This window comes from Manacus candei, unplaced genomic scaffold (assembly GCF_025592945.1).
Source record: "Manacus candei isolate 608988 ecotype Guabito, Panama unplaced genomic scaffold, ASM2559294v1 h1tg000050l, whole genome shotgun sequence".
NCBI classification, from domain to species: domain Eukaryota; kingdom Metazoa; phylum Chordata; class Aves; order Passeriformes; family Pipridae; genus Manacus; species Manacus candei.
The window spans coordinates 8751397-8763437 of record NW_026138098.1 but is presented as its reverse complement, the minus strand read 5'-3'; the positions used below and the strand labels follow the sequence as shown (position 1 = coordinate 8763437).

At 48.8% G+C, this 12041-nt stretch overlaps 1 protein-coding gene across 5 annotated transcripts in view; it reads right to left on the bottom strand.

Moving 5' to 3' along the window:
• Positions 1-4434: 4434 nt before the first annotated feature.
• The window catches only part of AFAP1L2 (actin filament associated protein 1 like 2), a 71179-nt gene continuing 63572 nt past the window's right edge, over positions 4435-12041 (bottom strand). For 4 of the 5 annotated variants that reach the window (XM_051799859.1, XM_051799860.1, XM_051799862.1 and 1 more), the window contains 8 exons: positions 10666-10811; positions 9956-10067; positions 9045-9284; positions 8780-8957; positions 8375-8542; positions 7922-8103; positions 7174-7296; positions 4435-6816 (listed from right to left, as the gene is read on the bottom strand). In XM_051799859.1, coding sequence (XP_051655819.1) covers positions 6790-6816; positions 7174-7296; positions 7922-8103; positions 8375-8542; positions 8780-8957; positions 9045-9284; positions 9956-10067; positions 10666-10811 — 1176 coding nt within the window. In that variant the 3' untranslated portion in view covers positions 4435-6789. Of the gene's footprint in view, positions 6817-7173; positions 7297-7921; positions 8104-8374; positions 8543-8773; positions 8958-9044; positions 9285-9955; positions 10068-10665; positions 10812-12041 lie in introns of all 5 variants that reach the window. The other variant, XM_051799861.1, reaches the window with a different exon arrangement.

The following is a 12041-nucleotide window of genomic DNA, read 5'->3' as shown; positions in this document are numbered from 1 at the left end:
CATTCTGCTTTCTTCTCTGAATTTATTTGGAGGGATCGAATATGGTTTATCTTCATGGGCATTTTGTAGCTGCATATTTTTCATAAGAAGAGGTTTTAAAGAGTGTTTAATGATTGATGCAACTCTAAAGCAGAGCTTTGGCACTCAGGGTGTGTTGCTGGGTTTTTAGTAGGTGTGTTGACTGCTTTTCTTTTAGATTTGACCCAGGTCAAATCCCGTTACCTGTGCTGCAAACACACCAAGTAAGGGCAATCCCCCAACCATCTGCAACAAAGGTCTGGTCTGTTTAGGCTCTGGATGGAGCCATGATTTGTACCATCCTTTTGGTCTTGGATCTTGGTCTATCTGCTGTGAGGTTTAACTCCACTCCTCCCCTTCCAGCAGCACTTGTATCTGACAGCCACAGGCTGACCTGGAGGGACCAGATCAGGGCAGCCTCTCGAATGCCTTTGCAGCATGCTGGGAGTAGGCCAGAGGAGGAAGGGGCCTGGACCTCTCCCCCAAGTTCTCACCCACCCTTTCTTTCCTTCTCCTGCTGGCCATCTCTTTGCTCTCTCCTTTGCTGGTGCATGCTTTCTCTTATTTCTTCTTTTTTGCCTATCCCAGGTCAAGTCTCACCTCTTCTTTTTGGTTCTGTTTCTATGGCTCAGAGCTTTGCCATGTCGCTTTGCTCTCGTTTTTCAGCTGGCTGAGGAAAAGTCTGCTTGTCCTGGCCTGAACCTGGACAGATGAGCTGAATTGCATTCCTGCCTTCTCTCATTGTTTTAAGCTGATCTGGTTCCTAGCAAAGCAGTGATCTCTGCAGTGGTTTCTAGTGGGCTGTGACGGTTCACATGTCTCCAGAGACAGTTTGGCCACAGGCCTGCATCCTTTGGAGCATCAGCCTCACTGTACCTCGAGATCAATTTGCCTATGAAACTGTAAAATCTACATAACTGCTCCCCCAGAGCCCACGGTTCCCAGTGTTGTGTTCCCACTGCCTTTCCCATGGTGTCTGTCACATCAGGAGAGCAGGAGCAGGTCTGGAGGAGACTGAGGCAGAGGTAAAAACTGTGGCTGCCAGTGCTCATGAGAATACTGTCTGTTGTTCACAGAAGAAAAATCCCCTCACTCAGATGTCCTGGCCCCATGTTTGAATAGTAACATTAGATGGACAAAGAGAGACACAAATTGCTCTGCAGGTTTGTTGTCAAAAGAAGAATGGTCTGAAAGCACTCTCAGGGATAAAAGCTGGCACTGAGACAGGAGCAGCACTGTCATGCCTTGTGGGAGAAACCAGGCTAGGAGAAAGGAGAATTTCCTTTCTTTTCACTGTCACTTTAGTAGGTTGTCTGTGTCCTAAGGCACAGCAGAATAGAGGCTTAGTTGAAGGACTGACATTTGGGATACAAAGAGAATCTAATCTATTAATGTTACTTAGGCATGGCTGTAGCTCAGCACTGCCTCTGTTGTTAAACTGTCAGTCTTCTCTTCTCGTGGGGAGAATGGGTTAGATCAGACCCTCAGCTGACACCAAAGATGTGGTTCGTGTTTTATGGCACAGAGGGGTCTGTGGAGCTGGCTATTCAGACTGCTCTGAAAAGTCTCCCCAGCCTCCCTGCACGTCCTGTGTTGTATGGAGGGTATGAGGGACCCCAGTCCTCACCCCTGCTGTCCTGGGGGGTTTGCAGCTCCCTGGGGGCTTCTCTGCCATTGTTTGTGTAACAGCATCGTTAGTTCTCTCCTCTCAGAGGCATTTGTCCTCTATGGGATCAGTCTGCTCTCTCAAACAGCAGCACATTTGCCTCTTCCAGCATGCAGCTCTGGGGCTGGGATGTGCTTACCTGCCCTGGTACCAGTGCCTAAAGCCACTTCCTGCGGGATAGTTTGTACAATGCTGCTGAGCACTTTGCCTTGTGGTAAATGTGTTGTGATGTAATCTTAGTTTGTGAGTTCTTTATTTTAATGCACAGCTAGTAAGAATGTTTTTGGTGTGTGGGGGCTTTCCTTGGGACAAAGTATGCTCGCTGGGGTCCTGACCCGGTGTTTTTACCATCCTGCTGTTTTAAGCACAGATGCACAAACACCTCTGTAGGATTCAGGAATCACAGACTGCAAAATCTCATGCTGGAGACTACATTTTAATGCTAGATGAGATACATCTAGCCATGTGCACCAGTTTCTCAAGCAGAAATGATATGAAAAATTGGAAACTCATGGAGCAGCTCAGGAAAGCTGGTTTCTAAATCCATCCCTTGGGCTCTGGGAACATCTGGCTGAGGTCTCAGTACCCAGTGTGCCCCAGGGATCCCCATGTGTCAGGGATCTACAGGTGCTGTGACTTTTCTCCTGAATGTGACTGATCACTGAAGCCTTGGATGGATCCTCAGATGGATGCTCTGGCAGTGGCAGAGCCCACGAGCTCTCCTTTTTGTATGAGACAAAGCACTTTGCAAGGTAAGAAGGTGGTGGAGCTTTGGAGGAGATGGGATAAACCAGGCTGATAATAGATTAAGATATATGGGATGGTCTTTGAGAGACCTGCTGATCCCACAGGGAAGCAGGACACCACTGAGCCGTTCTTTTTAAAAATTTGAGTTGAAGATCTTGGCTAATTTCTAGGCCCTTTCTCTTGCAAATTTTAATTAAGAGTAAGTAGGTAAGTGGCTTGGATCTCTGACGTGATTCCTTATTAAATTCATTCTCTCAGACTAGCTTTGATTCAATCAGAAATATTTAATGAGACTTCACCTGATGGGAACTCATTCCATTAAGGCTGGGTCAATGTTTGAGGCTGGCAAGGGCACTGAGGAGGTGGGGTCCCTGCAAAGCCAGCACAAATCCTGTCTGGCATCAGGGCAGTGCAGAGGATGCTGTCTGTGCCAGGTCATCATTAGATGTCTGGGCTGCTGTGACTAACAATTATTATGTTAGTTATTATGAATTATTCTCACTCTGTAGGACTGCTGGGTGAGCCTTGGCTGATCACGAGTCATGTGCTGGCTCCAGGAGAGAGAGCCTGTTTCTCGTTTAAAAAACTGGGATTTAAGTAAGTTTCATGGATGTCACCCCCTTTAGTCCCACCTCCCCTCAGCAAGCAAAATCATGCCAGTTTGGTGGTAAGTAAATGTGTACGGCACCTGTACTGTAATGGCTGCAGCAGGGAACCTGGGATTTGGATCCCACTGTGCCACCCCCACTGGGTACTGAAGGCCCAGGTCATCCTGCAAGAGGTCTGCTGATGCTCCCCTTAAAGTTAATTGGCTTCTTCAGCTTGGAAAACCCCTGCAATCTTACTCTCTTCAATAGAAATAAATTAATTTGATTCATACCCAGGACAACTTACATAAATGTTCAGGCCAACTTCTCCACCAATATGAGATTTTTTTTTCCTTCCTTTAAAAACTGGCACTTCTTAGTTGCAAATCAGTGTGCCCACTGGCAATCTTGATGTGCTAATCGGGAAGCCCCAGGAGCTCTTATACAGTTGCTCCGTGTATCCAGAGCAAGAACTGTGGAGGTACTTAAGTGAGAAACTCGCTAAGAAAAATGGTTTGTAGCAGCAGTTTTCCCTCCAGAAGAATATGGGCTTCTGCATGAGACACACTGCAGGCCCCAAGTGGCCTGGCTGCATTGTGTACAGGTGAGAATTACACTGGGAGTGACTAACAAAGCAGTGACTTTATCAGCTGGAGTTCATACCCAGGTGTTCTGAATCAGCCACAGGTGATGGGCAGGGCTGCTGGGGAGGGAGGAATGCAACTGCTGCTGCTGCTGCCCATTGAGTGCACAAAACCAGCCACCCTAAATGGAGTTGTGCTTTGGGGATTCCTGGGCTCAGAGGCTGGCAGGACACTAACAGCCTCACTGGCAGGTTTGTGTCAGTGGGTGGGCTAGGGGAGACCTTCCCCAGGATTTTGTGCCATAGCTACAGTGCCTTCCCAAACTTTCTGCAGGAGTGGAACTAGTGGTCGTACAGCCACCAAAAGGTATTTCACAGAGGTGTCTGGTGTCTAAAGACTGGCCTCAAACACCTTCTTTACTAACTTTTTTCCTTCGTTTCCAGCTAAAGCTCATCCTGGTTCTCAGTGACTGCAGCAGGCGCTAAGCCTGCACACAGTTGCTATCTAGTGGCCAGAGGAAGGTAGTGGAAGCATTTTTCACGGCTGGTTCTGTGCAAGACGGCTGTCTACGGAGATACAGGCAGGAATCGATTACATATATTCATACAAACTGTTGAGGTAACTGCTATTTTTCATTGTGTTAGATCTTTGAAAATTGTTTTGCTTCATGTTGCAATCACAGAGGAATAAATTATTTAAGCTGTAGTCCATTGCAGTTGTAGGCTGCATAGCTGAGGAACTTCATAGGAACTAATAGTGTTGGGGTTTGATATACTTGAAATCTGCTGAAAAGTAGAGCAGGGACAAGCCACATTACAAAGAAAAACACTGATAACATAATATACTCAACATTTTATTATAAAACCCTCTAAAGCGCCACTTGATAGGTCACAGTTACAACAAAGGAAATGCCTTGAGTTAGGAAAACAATGGGGAGGGCAGAGACATTGTTTAACATTTCTTGTTTTGGGGAAGTGTGTTGTTCAGGCCTTGCCTATGTTTACCATCCCCTGATGGAGACATCCCAGCAGGATCACTGAAGCTGACTGGGCTGTGGAGGGGAAAGTGGAGCTGTTCTCCTCCATTGCTGTCTCAGTACCACTGTGAAATGTCTGGACAACTTCTGGAGGATGACAGCAGGTGTATGGTGAGGGCATGGTACTACATGTATATTTAGTGTGTAGAGAGGGTCTCTTGCCAGTTCATCATGGGTCAAAACAAAGGCTTCATGTGTCTGTGGCCTTCCTGTGCTGTGGAGAGGGAAATCCCCCGGGTCCTGAACTAGAAGATTCAGTGGTTGATTTGTGTGAATTTTTCCTATGTGCAAAACCTTTCACGGGGACAGCCTGACAGCTGGGGCTGATACAACTACTCCTGAGGTCTGGAATTAGCAATTTCTCCATCTGCACCACAGTGGACACTTTTAAAGTAAAAAAAAAAAACATGTGAGCAAGTTGTCCTTTTGTGCTTCCAGGTACCCTGACCAAGTGCTTTGTTGCACCCTGGCTCTATGGCCATGGCCAGCAAGTCCAGAAACCTTTCTGGGCACATTCTCACTCACCCCAGTGCCACCACCAGCTCTAGATGTCACAGCTCTGTGCAACCCCCTGGCTGTTTGGCCTTTGTGTGGAGAAGGAACATCCCTTTAGAGGTCATCTCAAGCCTGTCAAAGATTTTCAAGGGTGAGAAAGGTAAAACATTTTTCCTGTCTGCCTTTACCCTGACTCTGGGTGCTGCTCTCTGGTGTAGCTACAGGACTCCAGGAAGAACCCAGCCAGGGAACTGGTGCTGCTTTAACTTTGTAGGGTTGGAAAACACTTCCAGCCTTGTACAGCCAACCCAGTTACTGAGCCTGGGCTCCAGGGCTGAAGGACCATTAGGAGAGACAGGCAGAGGTGTCCCCAGGCCATCAGAGATGACAGCAGGCTACAGGGAGGAGACTGTGCATAGATTGGTGCCAACCCACCCCCCTTCAAATTTCAATGTCTCTAAGTTTAGCAGTTTCAAATATCCAACATTTTCATTAGAAAGCGTGGCTAGGGCAGAGAGGTGTGGGCTTTGTGGGCCACACTGCCAGGGCCCAGTGTTTAATAATTTGGAAATAAGTGTGATAGCACCAAGATGGCCAGCAGCTCACCAGAGATGTGGCAGTGCAGCCTCACTGCAGGGCAGGCTGCTCAGCCCTGCCTGTGTGGAGGGGCCCCTTCTGCACAGGGGTGTCTTCAGCAGATTGTACAGCTGCAGCTCTGTGAGGATCAGAGACCATTACAGCATAGGCAGGAGCATGAGGACAGCTTTACCTCCTCTCTCCTGGGAAAGGGCAAGCCCTGAAGGATACACTGAGATCCACCTTTCCAAGAAAAGAGCTGAGCAGGCCTTCAAATATGATTTCTCTTTTTTTTTTTTTTTTCCCAGACCAAACTCCTCAGGTCATGGACCAAGATCTTCAAGAAAATTAACCGAATCTGCTTCGCAGACCTTCTTTGCCCAGAGCTCTTGGTGCTGCCAGTCTGTAACAGAGCTTCACGAGAAGGTGATCAGCTCTATACTCTGGCAAATTGCAGCTGGTAGGAGTAAGCAAATGCTGGAATGCACCACGACTGATTAAAATGCCCTGGACAGGCTTCTGTGTGCTTCTCATTCATGTTTCAAGCATTGCTCAGGTGTGGGAATCATCCTTGACTGAAGGCTGGATGAAATGCAGCTGAATGATGACTGGCAGCAAGGCAGGGGAGACTTTAGTTGACTGCAATTTACTGGGATAGGTTGAAACCCACCAGGGTAAAAAGAATAGCAGAGGCCCCTTCTGAACCCACTAAAGTCACTAATATAGAAACCTTAATAACTCATTGATAAACCTTCAGAGTAGAAATACACAAAACACCCCTATGTACAGTAACATTCTTGTTTACATCAGCTGGGTTAGGACTTTGATGGAAGGATTGCCACTGGTTGTTATTGTTTTAGCTACGTGATTGGGATTTGTCTGAAAAAGAGCAAGATCATTTGGGATAACTCGTTTTGGCAGCTGTTGAGTCCATTGCTGCGTCTGAGGAGTTGGCGCGACGTGGAGAGGTGCCTGGTGTGTGGTTGTGTTGCACACCCAACCTCCACCTGCAGATGGTTGAATCCTCTGGGCCATGCACGGGCAATTCGAGTCTTTAGTCCATCTCTGAAAAACATGCTTCTAACTAGCTCCCTTTTTCTCCCATTCCTGCCAAGGAATAAAGGCAAATTAGTCAAAATGCAAATCTGGCAAGCCACAGTAGCCATAATGCGCACAGGATCAACGTGATCGTCTGGTGCCTCAGTGGCTTTGGCTGCAGGATATCTCTTCGTTATAAGCAATACACATATTTATTCATTTAAATTGCAGGCAAAGCAAACCCAGGTGAAAAGACTGGAGGAAAACCAGGCTGATGTGCTCTGAACGGTGCTTGGTCAGGGGTGCTTCCCAAGATATGAGACCTCCCACAACCCCCTCCCATCACAGCCCATCTGCTCCACTGCAAGGAGGGAAAAGCAGTGGCTGTCCCAGATGGATTTTTCTCCTGTACAACTGATGTGTTACCTTAGCTTTCTGTAGGACTGTTCCCTTCCCCGTGACCATGACAGATAAAGGCCGGTTTTTTAAAGCCGTTGCTGAGTTGACGGGTGAGTTCTCTGCGCTGTTTGCTGGGCTGGCACTTTTTACCTGAATGTACAATAAAAATCAGAGATAATGATGACTACAAATTACTGAGAAAGATTGCTGCCTTTTCCCACTTCTCCCACCATTTCCTAGTTACAGTCTAATCTATGTACTGAGGCACATTGTTTCAGTGACTTGCCAATTTCAAAACACCACTAAGATGTGTGTGCGGTGTGTTTGGGTGCTGAGGACTCAGGCAGAGGTCCAGAGCAAGGTTCAGGTGGTGAGCATCTCAATTTCATGGGAACCGAGTTCCCAAGAATGAATTTAAATGCCTGTAGGTCTTCCTGCAAAAATCACCCCTTGGCTCAGCTGAGTGCAGAAGGAGCTGCGACCAGACCTGCACAGTCTTGGAGGGTGTTGCTCAAGGCCAACAAAATTAAGCCACTCTCCTGAGCCCCAACCACCTTTCATGACTCCAACACTGCTGTTACCTCATTAGATGATTATTACATTATGTATGTTATATATAACGTAATACTTAGATAATACATATATGCTATAACTTTATACAAGATTACATATTATGATACTGATTTATTATTAATTATTATTAAGCAGGCTCATACAAGGTGACAGCCTAGCTGCCAGAGAGCTGCTGTGCATCCCAGGGGTGCCCCCCACATACCCGTGGGGCTGCATTCTCCAGGTGTGTGGTGTCCACTGCAGTGCCCAGCGTTACTGGGCCAGACTCTGCCTTCTTCAGGTTCTCCTTCACCTCCACCAGGCTCAGCTCCAGGTCCACCCTCTGGCTTTCTTTCCTTTTGCATTCTTCGTCTATCTCCTTCAGCCTCTGCTCCAGGCTCTTGTCTGTGAAAGGAGGAGTATCATGGTGCTTGCTGGGAACTTGGGGAGCTCATGAGGGGAGGAGGGACCAGGGCATGTCTTGTTCATTTTCCTTATGTTTTGCCCTAAGAGGGACTGTGGCAGAGCAAGTTCTGGCTCTAGTGCAACCTGGGCTACATGGTTTGACTCAAAGCACAAAGTTCCCCCTCGCCCTTCTGGTCCCAGGTTCATTGCTCCCCTCTTTCCCTGTGGTCCCTTGGCCCATTTCCACACATCACACCTTGCCCTGCTCTACCTGTGCTGCTCCCGAGCATTTCCTTCAGCTCCCGTCTCTCCTTGCGTAGCTGGGTGAGCTGAGCCCGGATTTCATCCTTCTCCTTCTCCAGTCGTTCCTTCTCCTCTGTGAACCGCTTCACCTCTGCCTCCGTCCTGTTCTTGCCCAGCTTGGTTTCCACTGCTGCCGCTGGAAACACAGCACACCAAAACAAGCTCAGCCAGGGGGAAAAAAGCAGGAGGGAAAACCTTTTCAGGTGCTTGGAAACAACACACACGAGGGTCTGGAAAGTCAGCAACCAGGAGACTCATCAGCCCCTTGGGCACTGTAAAGCTGCTCTACAGCAGCAGCCAAACCACAGGATACCAACTCCCTCCAAGCCCCTGTTGCTGAGGCACTCCCTGGCCACTTGTGCAGCACACTCACCTGGCAGTGGCATCTTGGGCCGGTGTGCAGGCACCAGCTGGGGGCTGCCCGCTGGCACTGGGCCCGCTGGCACCTCGGGGGCTGGCTGGGGGAAGGCGATGCTCTGCTGCTGGGGCTGGATTTTGACAGCAGGCACTCGTGGCGCCGCCTCCTCGGGCTCTGGCTTCTCTGGGTGTTTCTGGGGAGGGGAGATGAAGTGAAATGATGTGGTGGGGGGAGCTGGCTCACTGATTAAGCCTGGCCCTCACCACAGTTTGGACAGTACCTGCTCCAAGGGCTCCATTGCCTTGGTACAGGGCTCGGCTTCCTTAGTCACGAGGGCTGTCTCAGCTGTGGTCTCAGCAGCAGCCTTGGTGGCAGCCCTTTCCAAAGATGGTGAGCTAAGGGGTGAAGGCTGGCATGACATCCTGCCAGCACAGTGGAGGAAGGACTTTACTGGGGTGAGATCCAGATACACTCTGTCTTGGTCCACTTCTGATTTGCTCTCATTCTTGGGTACTTCTTCCTGCAAAAGGAGAATGTTCCCCAGAAAAGGGACCATCTGCTGCAATCAGAAGTACAAGAAGCATCTCGCTGCAAAGCAGCGGCATCTCACACAATCTGGAGTATTTTCCAAAAACCTTAGAGAAACTAAAACCCCATTGTCTAATTTATTCCATACAAGGCTTTTTGGTGTACTGAAGGAAAGGCCCCTCCTGCTCTCCTTCTTTAGGTCTCTAATAGTAGCAGCAGCCCCATGCAAGTATCTCACACCACTGTACATCCAGCAACCCCTGCTAGATTCTTTGCCTTTCCTGGGATAACGGTCCCTATTCCAGCATGACCCATCGTTCTTGCCCTTACACACAGGACTTGGTCTTACAGGCAACAAAAACCCCACTATCTATTAAGAAATAATCCATGCTGTTTGCTGATGGAAACTGGGGGATTTTATCCCAGCTTTCTATAGCACCTTCCTGGAAACCTCTTTCCCATTCCCTAGAAACTCCTCTCCAGCATTTGCTTCTGCCCCATTGCAAAAGTCAGGATTTCCCCAGGGTCTGGGAATCCCCTTCATCACTGTTGGGAAAAACTTCCCCTTTCACTGCTGGCGACTTTCCATGGCCAGATGTTTGCCCGTGGTCCCCACAGAGCTCACTGCAGCAGGGCCTGTGCCTGTGGCACTGGACATCTTACCACAGGCAGGTCTGGCAGATCCACGTCATCGTACAGCTCCTCCTGCTGCACCCGGCCCTTGGGCAGGTTGTCGATGTAGGCGTTGGGCTCAGAGTACTTCCTCTGCATGAGGCTGTGAACAGGCAGCAGGACATCCCATCAGGAGGGATCAGACTTGCTGTGTGGCTCTGCAGTGCTGCATTTTGGGACATCTTGGCACAGCAGTCCTGAGGTCTGGGCAGAGCCACGCAGACCAGATACAGGAGGTGAGAAGGCAGAGCCATACAAGCAGTGGGATCACTGCTCCTGTTGCCTGTTAAGCAGCGCCCACCCGAGTGGAGCTGCATTTCCCCTCTACGCTTTCCTTTCTCACCCAGCCGTCGGGCACAGCACCCCAGCAGTGCAATCACCCTGCCCCAGTGGCGTGGTGAACTGGGGGGCTGCGTGCCCAGAGCCCTGCACCCCCCAGCCAAGCCACCCCACCAACCTGCCTTTGCAAGAGCCACCTGGGCATGTGGCCAAGCTGCAGCTCAGTCTAGATGCACCATGGCAGGACAGTAAGTGTTCTTACTGTCACACACTGAGCTTCTAAAGAAAGAGACTGAGCTGTAGCTGTGAATTCACCACCTGTTCCCACAGCAGCCAGCCTCCCACAAATGGACAGACCCCTGCTCAGGCTTGTTTCCCTCTACCAGCCCCATGCAGCCCCCAACCCATTACCACTGACATACAAGAAGGAATTCTTCGCAGCGCTCACAATGCAGGAAACTCTGTCAGCATCCACATAATCGTAGGTAAATTCCTCTGGGTCTGTTTTCGAACCTGATTCCGACAAGAGAAGGCCCAGCCAGTGGCCCATTTCCTCGGAGGACTTTGCCTATAGGGTGATCAGACAGACAGGACAGGCTGCTGCAGCAGTTTCTCTGCACTCACAAGGCTAAGGCTGGCTAAGCCTTGGGTAGGGAAGTAGGCTGGCAGTTCTTTGGGCTTCCAAGGGGAAAGATGAACTGCTGGGTATTTATAATATATCTGAGGCTGCTCTGTGTATGGACTGATTCACAAATTTGGCAGCTACATAAGTGCAGCTCTTTGCTTACCTCCTTCCTAAAATTTCTAGTCAGTTTGCATTTACCTTTCACTGGTGATAACTCAGCTGCCTACAAGAGTAAGAGAAGTCTCTGGGGCTGGAGATGCTGGCTGGGAACAGCTTTGGGTGTGGGTTTTATTTTGCGCCAGCAGAGTGCAGCAATGGGATTGCCAAAACAGACAGGCAAGGAGACCCAAGCCTGTGAGGTCCTGATGCCAGAGCCTAAACCCCTTCCAGGGCTTTTTGCACAAGGGGACAGGGGAAGTGAATTGTTTAAAGCATCGGAGAGAGTCCCTTGCTTTAACGTGGTCGAATTCTCAGCTGCGGTGAGCAGTTTGACATTTTGTGACAGGAAGAGTTAAATACTGTGCCTTCAATTCAGCTCTAGCAAATAGCCATGTGCACCTCCTGCTAGCAGGGGATTCTACCTGAAGCAAGAAGTGGGCTGATGCAGCCACCTTCTGCTTTGATTTGAGGAGTCAGAGCAGTGAGCACAAAGTAAAATTCAGGGCAAGGGAATATACATATATATACTTTCCAAACTGGAAAGCATATTTTAAGCTTTCAATCTGTTTTATTTAGCAGAGACTTCAGTCCCTGGGAAGCCTGCCAGCCAGCCAGTCTGTACATTGAGTCTGACATTGAGTCTGACATCCCAACAAAATACAGATTCTTCCATTCACAAAATGTAAATTTTCTCAGCACCTCTAGTTTCACATCTGTAATTGGGCAAAATTTCTTAGATACAGACATACCCTGCACCAAAAGCTAAACAAAAACATCACAGCAAGCCCTCAAAGTCAGTTGTTTAGCTATAAATATTCCACCCACTGGAAAAATACAGGAAATTGCTCACATTGTCCACCTCCTACTATAATCATGCTGTCGTCAGAGAGAACTAAGATTAGAGATAAACAGTCCTGGACGCAGGCAAAGGAAAGTAACAGATGGAGATGAATTCACTTGCACTTTCAGGGTCAGATCCGTGATCAGTTTACTTGGGATGCATGACCCATGGCT